Source organism: Camelus dromedarius, chromosome 7 (genome assembly GCF_036321535.1).
Source record: "Camelus dromedarius isolate mCamDro1 chromosome 7, mCamDro1.pat, whole genome shotgun sequence".
Taxonomy (NCBI): Eukaryota; Metazoa; Chordata; class Mammalia; order Artiodactyla; family Camelidae; genus Camelus; species Camelus dromedarius.
The window spans coordinates 24,529,595-24,551,640 of record NC_087442.1 but is presented as its reverse complement, the minus strand read 5'-3'; the positions used below and the strand labels follow the sequence as shown (position 1 = coordinate 24,551,640).

General features: G+C 35.1%; 1 protein-coding gene across 1 annotated transcript in view; it reads right to left on the bottom strand.

Moving 5' to 3' along the window:
- Positions 1-300: 300 nt before the first annotated feature.
- WASL (WASP like actin nucleation promoting factor) overlaps positions 301-22,046 on the bottom strand; it is a 69,572-nt gene continuing 47,826 nt past the window's right edge. The window contains exons 9-11 of the mRNA XM_031455292.2: positions 17,303-17,823; positions 12,390-12,498; positions 301-2,927 (exon numbers count right to left, since the gene is read on the bottom strand). Of these exons, the coding sequence (XP_031311152.1) occupies positions 2,866-2,927; positions 12,390-12,498; positions 17,303-17,823 (692 nt within the window). The 3' untranslated portion in view covers positions 301-2,865. The remainder of the gene's footprint in view (positions 2,928-12,389; positions 12,499-17,302; positions 17,824-22,046) is intronic.

Here is a 22,046-nt window from a genome sequence, read left to right as displayed (position 1 = left end):
TTTGGTGTGTGAGTTCCAGTTTGACCTTGCAATGTGAATGCTCCGTATACGCAGCAGTGACTCCCAGAAGGACAGCCGAGCAGCTGCCACGTTTCCCAGCAGAACAGAGTGTAACATTCTTCTGCTCATCATGTTTTTTCAACGGCACACTCCGACTCTCAGGGCAGGTGGTGAGCTGAAAACTCCGACCATTACCGTTCACTGCTGTGAACCTGTTTCTATACTCTACAGTTTAATATCTTTTTTTTACCCATATTAATCTCAACAATAAACAAATAAAAACCACACTACTTTATACTATTTGGGTCAAATTAATTTTATTATGCTTCATGATGAATTGCCACCAGTGCAACATCCTATTCACTATACATTTCAAAAAATTTTTCACATACTAAACAAAATTTCAGTTGATAAATGGAAATGAATGATTGAAAGTCTTTATGAATCTCATACATACAATATGTGGCTAGCTGAAATTGTCTATCACGTAGCATTTAGATATAAAAAGCCTCATGCTAGTTTGTTAAGTGCGAAGGCTACCAGACAACAATTTAGCTGGAGCATAGGTGGGAGGCTTCAGACAACACACATGTACAGTGCTGTCACAGTGCAAGGTGGTGGAGGGCTGAAACATGCAACCTGTACATCTCAAGTGGAGTCAGTCTTCATGCCTGGACTGAATTCCACAGCTGCTGTTTCAACCAATAGTAATTAGACTTTGTGCAACAACAACAAAAAGTCTTTTTTTTTTTCTTTAAGAAAGAATAAACTGAATTATCATTGGCAAATATTATACTCATCTTACATGTTTCAACTTGTGTTTCTAATTTGAAGAACTGATATTCTCTGCTCAGATCAGCTCCTGATAAATCTTTATCATACTAAAGTTAGCTCGAAAATCCTGAATTCCTTGCCCAAAAGTTAAGAGAGAGCTTAAATTGGCATTACTTTAAAGATATTTCTAAGAGATCAAAAAAGATTTATGTCTAAAAGAAAAAAAAAGGAAGATGTTTAATATTACTTAAAAGAGCTATAATGTTCTATTTACCATTTGCACAAATTCCTAATTTTATTGGTTAGTAGTTGTCCAGCCTCATCCACACCAGACCCACAGAGCTTCAAGCCACAATAAAAATGAGAGTAAGCAGAAAAAGGTTTCCAGCAGCAGAGGGCACTGTTTTTGCAAGAAGCAAAAAGTCTAGAATCTTTTCCATGTGCTTAAATTACTCCTGCAAGGAAGGTAACATTCTTTGAATAACTTAGAACTATTTTACTGTACCACTTACTGCTTTCAGCAACAGAACCTTTTAAATTATTTCTTATGATAACTAGATGCATGATCACTAGAGATAATGTGATAACTGGTTAAAATTCAAGCTACATCTTGCAGGTCCAGCCTGCAAAGATCATGCCAATACTAGATTTTGGTCGGTACAATTATAGAGAGCTTAATTTTTAGTTGGATATTGTGACTACAGTAATGAAATACACTTGGAACTACATTCTGCATATGACTCAATGTGAGAAAAATATGTGTCTGTATTTAAATCAGATCATTTTTCTACCTAAAATTTAAAGTAGGTAGGTATGATATAATGCTATAAATATGAATCAACCACCTTTAGGCAGACTAGTGTACTGTAGAGAGGCAAGGAAACCCTAATTTTAACACATCATTTAGCATACATAACAAATGTGCAGGTTGTAAAGTTTATTTTTTTTTTAAAAATCTGTCACTCAATTATGCGTTCCAAGAAATTTGACATTGGGACCACCAATTTTCTAAGAAAAATGTAACCCTTCACCTAACATTTGACAAAAACCTTGCAAAATTATCAAAATTAAAAAAAATAGCATAATAGAGTCAGCATTACAGTGCATATACCTTTGCCAACTAGGTAAGATTTCTATGGTTGGGCTCTCTGAATACCTCAGCAAATAACTGTAAAATAAAAATACTAATACCACATCATTTTTATAATGTTCTGATTGTATAGTATATTAACCAAATATTTAAGTAATCATAATGTACAGCCTCCTTTAGTTCATGTAGAATAAAATTATCCCTAAGATCCCCAAACTTCAACAACTTAGCTTTTGTTTCCTAATAATAACCAAAAATATTCTTTAAATTTCTGCCAAAAAGAGCCTGCCACATTTGCTATAGCATAAAAATAACCTCAGTCAAGTATAGGTACGCAAGGGCTCCTAATAATTCCAGCCTCCAAATAACACTTCTGTACCGTAAGAGGCAATATTGCTGTAAGAGGTGTGTTACTCTTTTTCGCAACTAGCATCACTGTAGTGATTTTATGTAGAACATATTGCTAAAATTTGAGAATTGCATCAGTGTAGTGATGTCTAGAAAACTGTGCAATGTATCAGCTTCAACACTCATGTAGCATGTGTTCAAAATGAAGGGGCTAAATAAACTAAGGTTTGCATCACTTAAAAAAGAATGTAGTGCTATACTAGATTTTAATAAGAAAATTTAGGTTCAGAAAAAGTAGGGTATGAAAATAGTGTTTTCCTTCTGGCATTATAACTAAATTACATTAAGGTTTTTGTCAGTCTCACATATAATATTTAAACTCCCTTGTTGATGGAATGAAAAATATTCACAAATTAAGTGAGCATCCTGGTGTAAACGTGCACACAGTAACAGGGAGTAGCTTTGCAGAGAATTATGACAAACCTTTACAGATTAAATGAGGTATTGCACAGATTAATAAAAAAAAGCAAAAAAGGCAACAAAAATATACAGCAAATTGGTAGAACATTTACATGATAATTTTACAGAATCCATAGACAGAAAGTAGTGTTTAGTATTTCACCTTAAAAATATATATATATATAATATATAGATCAGTCTTCCCATTCATCGTCATCCTCAAAATCTTCTTCATCATCTTCATCCTCATCTTCATCTGGAAGAAAATCATTAAGACAATTAGGGGGATTGCCAAGACGGTGGAGTAGAAGGATGCATAACTCATCCTCTCCCACAAATACACCAAGAATTACAACTATGGACTAATCAGTTTGCATGGGATACCCACTGAGCTTTGGCAGAGTATCTGTTGCTTCAGGAATACAAGATTTCTCACAAAAACAAGTAGGAGGAAAAAAAAAAAAGGAAAAGGAAATTGGCGCAGGACCTGTGTCCTACAGGGAGGAGCAGCAAAGGTACCCTCACTCTGGGATGCCCCCTCTCCAGCTCGGAGGTCAGAGGGAACAGAGAGGGAGCTTCTGAGGTTCAGAGGAGAAAGCAGCAGCTGCTTGGCAGAAAGAACTGAGATACACCAGCACAGCGGGTCCCCATGACCCCTAGCCCGATGTGTGAGCTGGCAGGGGTGGACCAGGGCTGGCTGCTGGAGCTCTGTCTTTCATAGAAGAGCCAGGGGAGAGGACGGGGGCTGATCACACAGAGGCAGCTACAGGGGCCTGGAGTGCAGTACAGGCTGTGGCTGGGAGTGTGTGCAACATCCTGGGACCCCCATAAAAAAGCACCACAGCTGGCAGGTGTTCTCCAGAGAAGACAGGTAGGGCTCAGACTTAGCCATCTTCTTGGCTAGCTCCAGAGGGATACATTCACTGGCGCGTGGCTCCCAGGTGGAGGTGCGGCTGAAACCTGAATCCGTACCTAGGGGCCCCATAATTTCACAAGTAGGACTAGATTTGATTCTAGCCCCAGGCAGCAGTGGCAGACTTGCTCCACTGGCATCTTTGCAGATCCATGCCTCTAGGATGAACAAGCAGAGTTCCAGCACATGGCGGCATGGGTTTGGCATCGACAGCAGGTCTGCGTGCTGTGCACAGATGGGGCTGCGGGCTGTGCTGGCTCTGTGAACGGCAGACCGATGCGTGACCGCACGTGCACGCTGGCAGGTCCCAGTGCCTGACATTGGTAGATCTGCACCGGCTCTACTGGTGCAGAACCTGGGGACACTAGAGCGGGTGGCCGACATTCCCGTGGCTGAGGCAGGTACAAGGGCGGTGTCAACAAGCATATGTTGTAAGCCTGCATAACAAGTGATAGACAACACCACAGAGGGCACGATCCAGTGGACATCTCCTGAGGAGGACTACTTGGTGGCTCCTCTTTTAGCTGAAGTGCTCCAACCTGCATACCACACACAACAGCTCAGAAATGGGTCTGGAAGCCTCTATTCCAACAACGGGAGAACAGATCTGACCCCTGTCAAGACTGTGACAACCACAGAATAAAAAGGAGGCACCGCTCAATAACGAGGGCAGGCTCTAATCACCACAATACCGACCACATCCGCAATCAAAGGGATAACAGCCAACACACATGGAAGAAAGACGTGGCAACCATCCATACTAAAAATAGCGTCCTGACAAAATTATGAGACGCTCACAGTCTACACAGGAACATTCCCACTTCAAAACAAACAAACAAACAGGCAAACAAAAATACAGCCCTTCAAGACCACCGTATATAACTGATACCCATAAATCCATAGAGTCAGAAAAATATAAATGAGATGAAGCAGAGGAATCACTCTCAGTTAAAAGAACAAGAGAAGTATCCTGCAAGAATGAATAATAAAATAGACCTCAACACTCTACCAGATCATGACTTCAAAGAGGGGGTGATAAAAGCACTTAAGGAAATAAGAGAGACCATGAACAGAAATGCAAAATATTATAAAAAGGAAATAGAAACTATAAAGAGGAGCCAATGAAAATCAGAAAATTCAATTGCTGAGGTAAAAGCCAAGCTAAAGGCAGTCAAAAACAGACTAGACAATGCAGAGGAAAGAACAAGTGACTTACAAGACAAGATAACAGAAATCACCCAATCAGAACAGCAGACAGAAGATGAAAACTAATGAAAGCAATATAAGGGACCTACAGGTTAACATAAAGCATTCCAATCTATGCATATTAGAGGTCCCAGAAGGAGAAGAAAGAGAAAAGGGGATTGAAAAGATATTTGAAGAAATCATGATTGAAAATTTCCCAAACCCAGAGAAGGAAACAGATATCCAAGTACAGGAAGCACAGAGGGTCCCAAACAAGAAGAACTCAAACAGACCTACACCAAGACATATTATAAATAAGATGGCCAAAGTTAAAGATAAAGAAAGGATTCTAAAGGCAGCAAGAGAAAAACAAAGAGTTAATTACAAGGGAACCCTCATAAGGCTTTCAGCTGATTTCTCTATCCACACACTGCTGGCCAAAAGGGAGTGGCAAGATATATTTAAAGTCCTGAATGAGAAAAAGCTGCAACCTAGAATACTCTATCCAGCAAGGCTTTCCTTTAGAATAGGAAAGACAAAGAATTTCACAGACAGCAAAAACTAAAATAATTCAGCAATATGAAACCTATCCTAAAAGAAATACTGAAAAGTCTACCCTAAATAGAAAAGAAGTAGGAAGCTATAGAAAAGAGAAAATCATAATTGGAAACGTGATAACTACAATGAGATGCAATAGAATAAACATGAAGATATAAAAGAGAACATCAAAATCATAAAAGGCGAGAAAGGGGAGCAAGAAAATGCAGATTTTCTTTTCTTCATAGGATGTGTTTGAGCCTATATGACTACCAGCCTAAAGCAAACAGATATAGTAATGAGGTAACATATTTGAAAAACCAGGTAACCACAAATAAAAAACATACAATGGTCACAAAAACCAAAAAGAAATGACACTAATACAAAAGAAAATTATCAAACTACAAAAAAGAAAGAAAGAAAGAAAGAAAGAAAGAAAGAAAGAAAGAAAGAAAGAAAGAAAGAAAGAAAGAAAGAAAGAAAGAAAGAAAGAAAGAAAGAAAGAAAGAAAGGAACAAAGAAGAAATACCAAATCAACTTGAAAACAAAGTTCAAAATGGCAATAAATGAGCATCTATCAATAATTATTGTTAATGTCTATGGACTAAATGCTCCAATCAAAAGATGCAGAGTGACAGGACTGGATAATAAAACAAGAGCCTACAATATGCTACCGACAAGAGACCCACTTTAGGGTGAAGGACACACATAGATAGAAAGTGAAAGGAGGGGAAAAGGATATTTCATGCAAATGGAAAGTACAAGAAAGCAGGAGTAGCAATACTCGTAGCAGAAAAAACAGACTTTAAAATAGAGGTCATAAAGAACATTATATAATGATCAAAGGAGCAACACAAGAAGTGGATATTACACTCGTTAACACATATGCACACAATATAAAAGCACCTAAATATATAAAACAAATACTAACAGACATAAAGGGAGAAATTGATGGGAACACAGTAAGAGCAGGAGACTAACACCCCATTAACATCATTGGGCAGATCTTCCAGACAGGAAATCAATAAGGCAATGGAGATACTAAATGACACAATAGAACAGTTGATATTTTTAGGACATTACATCCCCCCGAAAACAGAATATACATTCTTTTCAAGTGTGCACAGAACATTTCTCTAGGATAGACCACATACTTGGACACAAAAGAAGCCACAACAAATTTAAGAGGACAGAAATTATTTCAAGCATCTTTTCTGACCATAATGCCATGAAACTAGAAGTCAACCACATAAAAACAAATGAGAAAAAAAAGACTGCATGGAGACTAAACAACATGCTACTAAAAAAAACCAAAGGGTCAACAATAAAATCAAAGAAGAAATTAAAAAATACCTCAAGGCAAGTGACAATGAAAACAAAACAACCTAAAATCTATGGGATACAGCAAAAGCAGTCCTAAGAGGGAAGTTCACAGTGATATAGGCCTTCCTCAAAAAACAAGAGCAATCCCAAATAAACAACCTAAGCTACCACCTAAAACAATTACAAAAAGAACAAACAAAACCTGAAGTTAGCAGGAAAAAATAAATAATAAAGATCAGGGAGGAAATAAATAAAACAGAGATACAAAAACAGAAAAAAAGTCAAACCATCAAACCATGAGCTGATTTTTTGGAAGAGGAAACAAAATTGACATATCTCTAGCCTGGCTCTCCAAGAAGAAAAGAGAGGGGATACAAGTAAGTAAAATAAGAAAGGAGAATGGAGAAATTACAACCAACACCACAGAAATACAAAAAAATCATAAGAAAATACTATGAACAACTATATGGCAACAAATTGGACAACCTAGATGAAATGGACAAGTTTCTAGAAACATACAGTCCACCAAAACTGAATCAGGAAGAAACAGATCATTTAAACAGACCGATCACTATAAGTTAAATAGAACCAGCAATGAAAAACCTCCCTGCAAACAAAAGTCCAGGACCAGATGGCTTCACTGGGGAACTCAACCAAACATACAAGAAAGATCTCATACTGATCCTTCTCAAACTCTTCCAAAAGATTGAAGGGGAGGGAATACTCCCAAACTCATCCTATGAAGCCACCATCACCCTGATACCAAAACAAAGACCTATCAAAAGAGAAAATTATGCCAATACAGTTGATGAACATACATGTAAAAATCCTCAACAATTAGCAAACAGAATCCAACAGCAGATAAAAAAGATCATACACTATGACCAATTTGGATTCATTACAGGGACACAAGGATGGTTCAATATACGCAAATCAATCAGCGTGACACACCACATCAACAACAACAACAAAGGATAAAAATGATCATCTCTGTAGATGCAGAAAAAGCATTTGATACAATTCAAAATTCATTTATGATAAAAATTCTTACCAAAATGGGTATAGAAGGAATATATTTCAACAAAATAAAAGCTATTTATGACAAACCCACAACCAGCATAATACTCAACAATGAAAAGTTGAAAGCCTCCCCACTAAAATCTGGAACAAGACAAGGATGCCCACTCTCACCACTTCTATTCCACAAAGTATAATGATTATAAATCAAAAAAAAACGTTAAAAACAAACAAACAACAACAAAAAAACCCCAAAGTATTGGAAGTTCTAGCCACAGCAATCAGGCAAGAAAAAGAAATAAAAGGGTCTAGATTGGAAGAGAAGAAGTAACACTGTCATTATATGAGGATGACATGATACTGTGTATAGAAAACCCTAAAGGCTCCACACAAAAACTACTGGAGCTGATAAAAAAAATTCAGCAAGGTAGCAGGATACAAGATTTACATACAGAAATCAGTTGCATTTCTCTACACTAACAATGAAATATCAGAAAAAGAAAGTAAAGAAACAATCTCTTTTAAAATCGTATCAAAAAAAAAAAAAAAAACCCAAAACATTTAGGAATAAATCTGACCAAGGAGGTGAAAGACTTATATACAGAGAAGTACAAAACATTGATTAAGGAAATTAAAGATGACTTCAAGAAATGGAAAGACATCCCATACTCTTGGATTGGAAGAATTATTATTGTTAAAGTGGCCATACTACCGAAAGCAATCTACAGGTTTAATGAGATCCCTATCAAGTTACCTGTGACATTTTTCACAGAACTAGAACAAAAAATTCTAAAATTTACATGGACTCACAAAAGACCCAGAATTGCGAAAGTAATACTGAAGAAAAAGAATGGAAGTGAGGAATAATCCTCCCAGACTTCAGACAATACTATGGAGCCACAGTAATCAAAACATTGTGGTACTGGCACAAAAACAGACATATGGAACAATGGAACAGAATAGAGAGCCCAGAAATAAACCCACAAACTTATGGCCAATTAATCTTCAGCAAAGGAGGCAAGAATATTCAATGGAGAAAAGACAGTCTCTTCAGTAAATGGTATTGGAAAAACTGTATAGCAGCATGTAAATCAATGAAGTTAGAACACTCCCTCATACCTCACACAAAAATAAACTCAAAATGGCTTAAAGACTTAAATATAAGGCAAGACACTATAAACCTCCTAGAAGAAAACATAGGCAAAAACATCTTTTCACATAAATCTTAGCAATGTTCTCCTAGGGCAATCTGCTCAGGCAATAGAAATAAAAGCAAAAATAAACAAATGGAACCCAATTAAACATAAGCTTTTGCACAGCAAAGGAAATTATAAGCAAAACAAAATGACAACCTACAGAATAGGAGAAAATATTTACAAATGATGCAATTGACAAAGGTTTAACTTGCAGAATATATAAAGAGCTCATACAACTTAATAACAAAAAAACAAACAACCCAATCAAAAAATGGGCAGAAGACCTAAACAAGCAATTCTCCAATGAAGACATAAAATGGCCAATAGGCACATGAAAAAATGCTCAATATCGCTTATTATCAGAGAAATGCAAATCGAAACTACAGTGAGGTACCACCTCACACCACTCAGAATGGCCATCATTCAAAAGTCCACAAACGATAAATGCTGGAGAGGGTGTGGAGAAAAGAGAACCCTCCTTCACTGCTTGTGGGAATGCAGTTTGGTGCAGCCATTACGGAAAACAGTATGGAGATTCCTCCAAAAAAACAAAAATAGATTTACCATATGATCCAGCAATCCTACTCCTGGGCATATAGCCAAAGGGAACTCTAATTGGAAAAGATATATGCACCCCAATGTTCACAGCAGCACTATTTACAATAGACAAGGCATGGAAACAACCTAAACATCCATCGATAGATGACTGGATAAAGAAGCTGTGGTATATTTATACAATGGAATACGACTCAGCTATAAAAAATAATAAACTAATTCCATATGCAGCAACATGGATAGACCTGGAGATCATCATTCTGAGTGAAGTAAGCCAGAAAGAGAAAGAAAAATACCATATGATATCATCCAAATGTGAAATCTAAAAGAGAAAGACACTAATGAACTTATCTACAAAACAGAAACAGATTCACAGACATAGTAAACAATCTTACGATTACCAGAGAGAAAAGGGGGTAGGAAGGGATAAATTGGGAGTTCAAGATTTGCAAATATTAACTAGTATATATAAAATAGATAAACAACAAGTTTCTTTTGTATATCACAAGGTACTATACAAAAAGAAACAATATGTATATACATATGTATGACTGAAACATTATGCTGTACACCAGAAACTGACACACTGTAAACGGACTATACTTTAATTTAAAAAAAGACAAACAATTAAAACAGATAAATAAAATGATATTACATAGTTTTAAGATAATTTCTCCAATGATTCAACTTCTGAAACTGAAGCCATTTGATTCCTGGAGGAATCTAGTTACTAAAATGGTTTAAAATGACTCTAATGAACTCCATCTAAAGAGTGTGACAGTGAGCTGAAGATGAGAACAGGACTCTGAAGACTTGGGTTCTAGTCTTTTAGTATCTAGGTAACCAGTTTCAACCTGTGTTTCTTTATGTGTAAAATCACATTTGAGTTGGTCTCTGAATTTCACACTCACAGACTGCAAATCCAACAAAGGCTCCTTCAGTGACTGTCCTTAAAGAAAAGTTGTATAAAGTATAACTGACATACTGTTCAGCTACCAATCCCAGTTACAGACAGGTGGGAACTGCATCAGTACTAAGCCGTAAAGGGAACAGAGTAGGCAGTCCCCACACCTGATCTCTTTTTCTATCCTCCTATTCTCTTTTGAACCCACTGACATTGCTCTTTCCTGTCACCAAGGATCTATTGTTTCTAAAGCTGAAGCTCAATTCCCCTTTCTCATTTTCATGGCCCCTCACACCCATCCGACCCAAATGATCACTCCATCCTTTGTCAAACACTTCTTCATCTGACTTCTAAGATCCCACACTCTCCAGCTCTCCAAACTCATTAGACCTCTTCTCCATTTATACCCACTGCTTGGATGATCTCATCCAGTTCCATAACTTTAAATATCATGTTTATCTTAATGACATGCAAATTTATATTAATAGTTCAGATCTCTCCCCTGAATTTCACACTCATAACCAAATGCCTACTCAACACTAACTTTCGAATTTTTAATAAGTAACTCAAATTTAATATGTATAGAACCAAATTCCTAATCTTTCAACTTGCTCCTCTTAAATCTTTCCCCCTGTTAATGAAAATTTCACTCTTTTTAGTTGTTTAGGTCAAAAATCTCAGTCATCCATCAATTCTTTTTTCCCAAACCTCATATTCAATCCATCAGCAAACATAATGATCTCCACATTCAAAGTGTAACTAGTATCTAACCACTTCTCACTGGTGCTACCAACCTGATTCAAACCTCCATCATCTCTAGCTTGGATCACTGCCACTCCTCTGCTAAGAACCTTCTAGTGGCTTCCCATCACTTTCATGGCCTCCAAAGCCTTACTACTGGCCACCTACTATCTTCCATAATACTTTTCTTATTCCTCTTTTCCTTCCTCCCTTGCTTCAGCCCTACTGACCATGGCATTGTTCCTCAACCTCAGGGACTTTGTACTTGCCGTTTTTTTGTTTTTTTAACTGAAGTGCAGTCAATTATAATGTGTCAATCTCCGGTGTACAGCACAATGTCCCAATCACGCACAACTACTGTTCTTTACACCTAAACACACACACTTTGCTATCGACAGGGTTAACTCCCTGAATTCCTCAAATGACACCTTGGGTAGGCCTCATCGTCCTATTTCAAAATGAACTTCCCTCTCACAGCCTGTAAGCCCTTATATCTCCTTTTCTGCTTAATTGTTGTCCTCAGTACACATCACCATTTAATATATATTTTTCTAATTTGTTTTATTTAGTGTCTCTCTCTTTCTCACTAGAATGCACACTCCATAAAGGCAGGAACTTTTATTGTTATTTTATTTTTATTCCACAATAAATATCTGTGGACTGAATTAGCCTATTCTATTTTTGTAATACAGTATGGGAATAAAATTGTCTATTTAAGGAAAACAAGTGTTGCTAAAGGACCTTAAATATCCACATCCTTACAGAAAAACAAAGAGAAGGAATATTCTTCTTCTTATTATTATAATAAAACCAATATTCATTATTATGTTGGTGTGCATATCTTTAATAACCTCAAGTAGGTACTTATTCAAATAAACCTCTTAGGAAATAAAAAACAGGAAACAAAAAACTTTCAGATTCTTCAGTAAACCCCAGAAACAGTATAAATTTCCTTATTTCTCAGCCCCAACTCTTGTGAATCAGGGAAATCTAAATTTCTTATGTCACAAGAATGTCAGGGGAATGAGATCAAGGAATCTCAAGTCTTGTTTAGAGGTTGTTTGCCAGGCATTCTATCAGTATGTCTGGTTTAGGAAACAAAATTGCCATTTTTCCAAAGTTGTTCTTCCAATTTATGGTTATGACAATGGTGTCTAGACATCCATTAAGCTTCAAACAGACTAGTTACAGTGACTGCAACTTTTTAAAATATGTTCTAGAATCCACACCAACAAATTATTGAATAGTAGGAGAAAATCTAGCAAAGACTGAGTCATAAAATAAAAAGAGAAACAGAACTTCAAATATTAAAATTTATTAACTATACACACACACATGCAAACATACCTGAAGAATGAATGGCTTTGCTCCGTTTCTGCATCACTTCCATTAATGCACCCACAATTCCTGAAGTGGGTGCAGGTGTCGGTGGTGTAGACTCTTGGCCATCAGACACCTTGAAAAGAAAAGTAAGCAAAATTTAGTAATACATCCTTAGCAAAAAATCTTTGTCTCCAGGAAATCTTACCTTATTTTAAAAGAAAAGAAAACCAAACCAGGAAAAGCAAACAAATAAGCCCAGTATAGGATTAACTAAGTAATAAAGAAGAATAAAACTGCTGCCTTGAAAGAATCATTCAAGGCATATTTCCCTTTCTTAATGTATAAGCCATCAACACATTTCCAAACTTAGAGTAACAACCAAACCTTTTCCTAAGAAATACTTGCTCTTGCAGCTGGGCTTCTTCTGCTCATTCTAGTACACAAAGCCTTAGCTGATGAGAAACTCTAAAATGACTATCAAGGGGCACCATTTTATAAAACTAAGGTAATACTTTGATTCCCATAGTTGTTAGATGAGAAGCACATTTTAAGATATCTAAGAGCAACTGAAGACACTTATGTTCTCCTAGAAAAACTCAGCTTTACTAATAAGTTTTATAATTGTATATATTATATTGAATATAAAGTTATAATATATAACATACATTATAATTCAAAATGAATCTTCCTTCTTATAGCATGTAACTTCTCTCTGAGGAGACCAGATGGGTAGCTTTCAAAATGTACCCACCTCACAAGGCAACCAACAATCCCTAAAGTACTTTATCTAATATGAACTACATTTGTGGGGAAAAAAAATCAGAAGTTCTCAGTAATATCTAATTTCTATACAAAATCATCCCTGATTCCAACACTCATTAAAAACAGAGAATACAGTAAGTTTTTAGAGATTCAGGAAAAAAAAATACAACTTAGAAAATACTGCTTTATGTGCACTTTGAATAAAACGAGCAGTCATTTATACAAAATACTCATTTTGTTAATTTTGTCCCTGGACTTGCATCACTCATGTAAAGGTATAATACTGGTATAATTAAAAATGAAACAGCACAGCTGTACTAAATGATCACATACACAGCTGACTCTTGAACAACATAAGTTTGGACTGTGTGGGTCCACTTATATGCAATTTTTTTTCAATAAACGCATGGGAAAAATTTTAAAAGATATGCTACAATTTGAAAAAACTTGTAGATAAACCATGTTGCCTAGAAATGTCGAAAAAATTAAGAAAAACTTTAGTATGGCATGAATGCATAAAACATATGTAAATACAGGTCTATTTTATCACTTGCTACCATAAAATATATATAAATAAATATGAATAAATCTATTATAAAAACTTAGAATTTATCAAAACTTATGCACACACAGACCGTACATCCATACAAGGCACTATTCACTGTTGAGAGAAGTGTAAACAAATGAAAAGGTGCAGTATTAAATCATAACTGCATGAGATTAACTGTTGCATGTACCGGACTACTGTAATAACTTCGTAGCCACTTTCTGTGACAATTTCAGTGAGCTCAGATGTTGTGAATATCCAATAACTATATGGCAAGGACTGTATGAAATGCTTTCGTGTCATTCTCATCACTGCCTAAGTATTCCTCACGTAGAACACTGTGCTCAAGACTTGCATTGAAGTGGATAGCCTATCCTTACATAGGCATAAGGTGAGGGCATGCTTAAGATAAAATTAATAATGTGTTAATTTTATTACTGTTTTATAATTTTGCCTTCAAAGAATTACATTAACATATAGTCTGCTCCCTATTTAATAACTGGAGAAATTGTGTATCTGCCTATCATCACATGTAAGAGGTTTCTGAAAAAATGTTAACAATGTTTCTAATACAGTATTATGAATATGACTGTAATACTATATGCCATAAAAATTTTATAACAATTTATTCATTAGTATATAGGCTAGCTACCGTGAAGCAATCATATAAATAACACTAGGCTACCATAAAGCAATCATATGACTGCTTCTTCATTATCCATGTATGAATCGTTATACCTGTAAATACATAAAAATTTTTCATATTCTTTTCACTTTTGATGTCGTGTTAATAATACATATGACATCTACAGTGTTTTGTATTATATAAGACAATACTGACATAGGCACCAATAGACGATCCATCTTGAAAACAGATGACATAAACTTACCGAATTGATAAATATAGTTCAACACTGCATTTTCTCTTCTTTATGATTTTCTTAATAACATTTTCTTTTCTCTAGCTTACTTTGTTGTAAGAATACAGTGTATAATACATACAACATACAAAATAAGTGTTAATTAACTGTTTATGTTATTGGTAAGACTTCCAGTCAACCGTAGGCTATTAGTTAAGTTTTGGAGGAGTCAAAAGTTATGTACAGATTTGATTGCTTGGAGGGTTAACACCCCTAATCTCCATGATGTCCAGTGGCCAATTGTATGCATTTGAAATTCTAAAGTAATTTTTCTTTGAAAAATGATTTACTAGGACAAACTTTTCATTTTGGTCTTTACAACTCCTCTCCTATACTTGTCTTTCTAGACTTAAAGATCTTTTCCTTTTAAGAATAGACTCATTCATTAATATTTAGATTTTTGAAAGAGATTGTATATCAATTATTACTGGTACAGAGGTGCCACAAATGAAAAAGACAAATAGTTTGAGTTTGAATTTCAGCAAGAGGCTCTGAAAGAAGTGTAACCACAGCCAGAGGAATCATCTGGACCCCCTTGAAGTGCTCTGATGACAAACAGGAGGGCGCTGCAGGAGTACAGCATGGTCATGAGCACGTTCTGGGAAGCACTCACTTGGACATAGTGTTATCTGAGGTGCTATGAACACGGAATTTAAAACATATGCAAGTGAATACTTATACACTTCCTGTCAGCTCTTTAAAGTAAATCTGTGGTTTGTTTAGTTGTATTCACCACTAAGTAAACTGATGATTTATATGGACTATTTAAAGGAACAAAGCTAGAGACATTTCAGCCACAGAATGGTTATTTTTAAAAAATGAAATAAAATTACGGACTGAGATCACATGTACAACATACCAATAATTCACTGATTATACCCTCTAAGATAACACCCTGAATGCAATCAAAAGAAAGTGATTATTTAAGATAAAAATGCCCACATTTAGAATGGAAAACATTTTTCTCTCTCAAAGAAATTTAGCGATAAATTTAGAGATGAGGAGAATGAATGAGAAATTTAACTCACCAACTTTTTAAATTAAGAAAAGAGGATACAACTTAATTCATTAAAAATAGCACCTTACTATAATTACTAAATGAGAGAAAGAAACAAAAGTTGACTGTGGAGATGAGAGGAAATAGTAAAGAGAAGCAGAAAGGAAAGTTAGGAGTGGGAGATACAGAAATGAGAGCGACACAGCAACTAGCAGACTTTAAGGTAAAAGCTGAAAATAAAGGAGCCCATTAAAATCTAAGATCCACCTGGGCTGTGGTCACTTTGACACTAATTCTCCCCACTAACAACTACTCAAAGTTCTTCAACTGCTCCTGAGAAACCTTTAGTCTAAACTAAATGGGAAGAGGGAGCAAAGATAATTGTTCATAGGCTGATCTAAGTATCATCCTAAATACATACTAAGAGAAGATCTAGATAAATTCCAGAAGTTTCTTAAATCTGTGCACTAACGTTTAAATGTTTTCAGTTAGTTGTGTTCCCTATCCATCATTCCCTTCTGAGGCAAAGCTTCTGAGATTTAGAAAGTTACCATAATTCCCTACATTGCAAAACAATTTTCAATTAAATTCTCCTTCTTTCAGCTCCATTTACTAAGTAGAAAAATTTACCATCTGTTAACCTGTCTGAAGCCCTGTAGAGCAAATGTTCCTCCTGGAACTGAAAAACTGCCTATAAAGACCAAGAGGATGGAAGGCAGGTTAGGCTCTAGGTCAGGGGTCAGCAAACTACTGCTTATGGGCCAAATCTAGCTTGTCCCTTGTTTTTGAATAACTTTTTAAAGGCTAGAAATGATTTTCACATTTTTAAATGGTTGAAATAAAATAAAGAGAATATTTGTGATTCGTGCAAACTGTATGAAACTCAAATTTCAGTGTCCATAAATAAAGCTTTATAGAGCACAATCATGCCCACTCATGTATGTACTGTCTGTGGCTCATTTCACAGTACATTTGTCTATGGCTGCTGCTCTTGTGGTACAAGAGCAGAACTGAGTAGTTTTGTAACAGAGACCATATGGCCAGAAAACCTAAAATGTTTACTATCTGGTCCTTAAAGAAAAAAGTTTGTGAATCTCTACTTTAGAAGATTAAATGGTCACCTCATCCAATTCAGAGAATTCAGAATTATCTCCCAGCACTATAGAAATTCTAATCACAACTCTTTCAATTTTCTGTGGAGTTTGATTCTCTACTAATCTAAATTTCAGAACACAGAAGCTTTAAAATATGGTTTAGTTTTCATAAAGTTAATGGTTTGAATTTATAAAAGTGATTATAATGGGTTTCAACAGGGCTATTTTCACTTCTATGTAGTTTAATAAAGACTTCTCCTTAAATTAAATTTTATTTAAAAGTCTAGAACAATGAACTGCAAACATAGTGCAGTAATCCATTTATATAAAGTTCCATAATAGGCAAACTAAACCTATGGTGACAGAGATCAGATCCTTTTTGGGAGTAGAGAGGCATGAGGGAACTTTCTGGGGCGCTTTTTTGATATAGAAGTATGGGTTACACAGGTTAAGTATAAATTTGTGCATTTTATGGTATGTACAAGTATCAGAAAATTTATAGGGTTAAAAAAACAAATACCAAGAGAAAAAGTTAAAAAAAAAACTTCTCAAAGACGTCTTAAAATTACTTTAAAATTCCATTATGACAGGTAGTCTAAACTGAAGAGATTACTTACAGATTTCAGCTGAATACCCTGTCGTATCTGGTCTAAAAGTGCATCCCTTCCAGAGCAGGACACTGGTCGACTGTTCTGTTCCACTTTCTTTAGCTGAGTACCCTCTCTAATTTGATCTAAAAATGCTGCTTTGTTTCCAGCAGGAGTTGGAACTTGATGGTCACCATCAGAAGGGAGGCCAGGCGGAGGTGGTGGCCCCGGTGGAGGTGGAGGTGGAGGCGGTGGGGGTGGTACCACTGACCCAGCCACTGCCACAGGTGGAGGTGGTGGTGGAGGCCCTGAAGGTGCTGAAGAGGGAAGGGCTGGAGGTGGAGGAGGGTACATCCTATTTGGTGGTGGTGGAGGGACTCCTACACCTGGCCTGGATGGAGGCGGTGGTGGCGGTGCAGCTGAGGGAGCTCTGGAAGGTGGTGGAGGAGGAGCCCCTCTTCCCCTGGCAGGAGGGGGAGGAGGGCCCGAACTATGTGGAGGAGGTGGGGGAGGAGGCGGGCCTCCCCTTGATGGTGGTGGAGGTGGTGGTGCTGAAATAAAAACAGAAAAAAAGAAAGCATGCATTTTTCCCCCACAAACATTATATCAAAAAAAGCAACTTACTTCAACATATATTTAAAAAAAAAAAATATGAGAAAAAAAAAAAGGCCTCACCTTTGTATTTTATTTTACAAAGATACCTCAGTACAGATGGTATCTAACAATTCTATTTGGGAATACTCAGCCTAAAGATCACCTTCCTGGTCCTTTTTAAAAAAATACTAGCTAAAACAGTATAAATAGTTTACAGGAATCTGCACTACTTTTCAAGGTAAGGCAATAAACACATTATTCTATAATAATAATAAAAATATAACAATGAAATTAAACATTTTGGTCAATAAGCATCATTTTACATTTTAATAAAAATTAATGGATACCTTCTCTCTTTAAAGAATCAAGTATATTTAGTTGTTTTATAAAATTAATTTACATTCAAGAATTAAATAGCTAATATAGTACAATCTCATTAGAATTTATTCAAGTTAATTTGAGCTCAACCCAAATATACTTTTCCTTTTAAAATGTAAAATTTTGTTACCTAACTAACATTTGTAATTTACAATGTCCTATATTTTCTGTATGTATAGTGTATAATATACAATATATATTATATACTAAGTATATAATATACTGGTATATATAATACAATATATAGTGTATATATTGTACTGTATTAATAAAAGACCATCAGCAATTCTAGTGCTGGTATTAAGGGAGGCTGGTTGCTCAGCTGAAATGTTCAACTACTTATTCAGGAGACATTAACAAATTAACTGAGACTTTCTAAACACTGTAAAATTAAACTAAGGTTATTAAAAAAATACTAACATTATTCTGGTAGTAGTAATATACACATTCTTATTCTACTTAAGTGAAAATGTAAGATAAAATAGAGAAATTCAAATATAAATTTATTATATTTCTAGAGACATGATTTTATACCAAGAGGATATACAAATTCACATAATGAACTTCAGTATTTCTCCATTCATTTAAAGAGCAAATAGAAAAATTCCTATTTTTAGGAATAAAGAAATTCTAAAATCCATAACAGCTATTTGTATTTACTGATACGAACTGTAATATATTATTGATAGATATTTCTACTATCTATAAAAATACAAATACAAATACTTACTTTACTTTGAAATAACAATAGGCTTAGATGCTCAATAATGCAACAATACCAGAGAGGAAAAAAAAAAAACCCACTTCAAAAGAAATCAAATAGTATCTTCTGATTTCATTTGGAATAATTATGGAAAATATGCTACAAAAATATGCTATCAAATACAGTCATAAACATTTGATAAGATATGCAGAAAGGCCAATACTCACAAGGATATTATTTCCTGGCATACAAATGTTTAAAAATAATATATAACTGCAAACAGGAGAGTCCCCTTCTTGGATGCAGGCCATCACTGAGGGAAGGTCCTGTGATTTACACTCAAGGCATACTGGAGGTCTGGGCATTACAACTAAGGTTCACCCAATTTTCTCACCAGATGCAAAGTGAGGACACTATAATTTGTTAAAAGCAAAGTCCTTTTCTAACATATTTTGTAATAGGGTAAAACCAAGAGGATATGGCATATGTAAATTATGAATACTTCCTGAATAAGACAGTACATCAAATTCTTCAAGCAGATACAAATATTTCATTTTAATCAGTTTAAGGTTTACATTCCAAAGAGCAATGATATTTGTCTGGACTGGCATTTTTATGATTTAGTTGTCTGTTAATCGAGAGGAAAAGGACCCCTACCGTATTCTACCACAAAATGCATTAGTCAATCATTTACTGTAGTTTTACTGAGGACTCTGGAACCATAATCTTTTCTATGTACAATGATGCATCTTTTCATTAGAGAGAATTAAAAGTTCTTTTGAACTTGCAGTAAGTATAGTTATTGGGATAATTTGGGATTCAGCTAATACCCATTCAAAGAGACATTAAATCATTGCTCAGGGAAAGGGAAAGCCGTAACTTAGAGTGAATAAATTACCAGCTGCATCCAGTTTGGGTACAGCACAAGTTCAGCACTTTTATCATCTGAAAAATGACTGGAAACATCTCTATATTTTCATGAGGAAAACATCTATTGCCAACTTTCTATTTTTATAGTCCATATTACGCCTACATGAAAAAGAAAGTATGAAAAAGACATGCCATATCCCAAGGTAAAATGTGAAAGAATTAAAACAGGAGAAGAGAGGAGAAATGGCACGATGTTAGGTGTACATGCACAAAAATGTCTGCTGAGCAGACACCACACACCACTATAAGAATGTCTGATGGCCTTAGATTTTCAAAACTCTAGGAGTCACCACAAACACCAGAGTAAGAATGACAAAATATTTTAGATATTTTATAAAGAAATAAAGTAAAAAGCAAGACAAAAGTTATAACAAATAAAACTGTTCTTACAATCAAAGCTCAGTTAGAAAGCAAGAAAGACAGGCTTACAGAAAAAACCTTGTCTTGATGGTACACTATAAAGAAAAGCTGATATATTTAAAAATAACTAAGTATTATTTCAGGTAAAAATCAATATTAAGAATAATTGGTAGAAAACTCTAGACATTTGATATTTAAGGGAATTATAAAATAATATAACTAATAATTAAAAGAAATGTAGTATTATAGGATTCAGGAAACACTGGAGAACTGCTCCCATGCATTTTCATCAGATTAAGCAAACCAGACAAATGTTATTGCACACAAATTTAAATTGACGGGAATACTGACAACTCTCTGAGTAGTCATTTATAAAACTGCTTGTTTATTTATGTTCAGTCCTCCCACTGCCCCAAATTAGTGTAAAAATATAAGTATATTTTATATAGGTCATTCAAATAATGCCAAGTGTGAAAAGCAATCACTAAAAATAATTATAAGTAGTAAAAAAACAGTGGTTCTGTAAGATGCGTTTTTAAAAATCTACAGAATTTTAAAAATTATCTAAATTATAGATGAAATATGAGCTCTGACACATATAGAAATAAATTTTCTTTTTTACTTTAGCATCTATATGCCCAAAACATTAGTTTGAATAGAGGGCATAAAACCTTAATGGATGTTAGATTTGGAGGCAGGATTAAAGAGCTCTAGCTTCTGTGAAAATAAACACATGCATAATTCAGAACACTGGGTCAAATAACAACCCACATACATACCACTCCATTGTGGTGGACCTACAGAGCAGAGTATTATATATTAATGGACTTCAAACAATTGCAAAGACACACACATAAAAAGATATGTTGGAAATCACTACCTCTTATAAACCTGATGATATGACTTTACAAAGTAAGTTTCAAGAGATTTGATTCAGGTTTTACAAAATGTATTTTCAAGACAAATTCATAAATTCCTCCCGCCTCCTTTTCATACTTCTGAACACATTATACACTCTGTCTAGAAAAATTTCCATAATAAATCATTAGTTTGTATTTTTATTTTTCTTCTAAAAAAATTTATCTTCTATAAAATCATTCTTGGGTGTCTAAAAGGTTTCATATTGGGAGTTAGATTCTTGAGTATAAGAATCTTGAGTATAAAGTTTCCAAAGCATGTTTTTTTTTTTTTATTGCCTGTGTATTTTTTGTTTGTTTTAGGTAATTTAACTGAGGAGAGACCTTGCCTAATTTGACGTTTTAAAAGCAGCTAGAATAAAAAGCAGTAATAATAAAGTTCAGAAAACAAACTCAAGTTAATATAGACTACTCATTTACAGATATTCAAATGAGAGGACAGCAGTATGGATTCTCTAATAAATGTCAAGAGTATTTATAAACTCATAAATTCAGAGAGCTCAGAGAGACCCTGAGCATCATTTGGTATAAACTGAAGGGGAGTGGTAGCAGTGGAGAAAAGAGTCAAGGAACAAACTAGGGTCCTCAAGATCTTCCATCATCTGCACACTAACTATGACGCATTCTGGGAGCACTTAAAAGTAATAATGGTGCTGTGCTCCAGATGTTTTTATTAAAAATCCATAGAATTTGGAAGTGTAATTTTTTTACAAACTATAACAAATTAGCATCATACTAGTTTCAGTGCAACTAGCATTGTGTTTCCACAACAGCAATTACAACTGTATACTAGTTTACCTATTTGTTGCCATACTAGACAGTAAGATTTCTGAGGACAAAAACCTTATCTCTACATCTAAATATCCTGAGTAGAAACCAGTGCTGACATAAT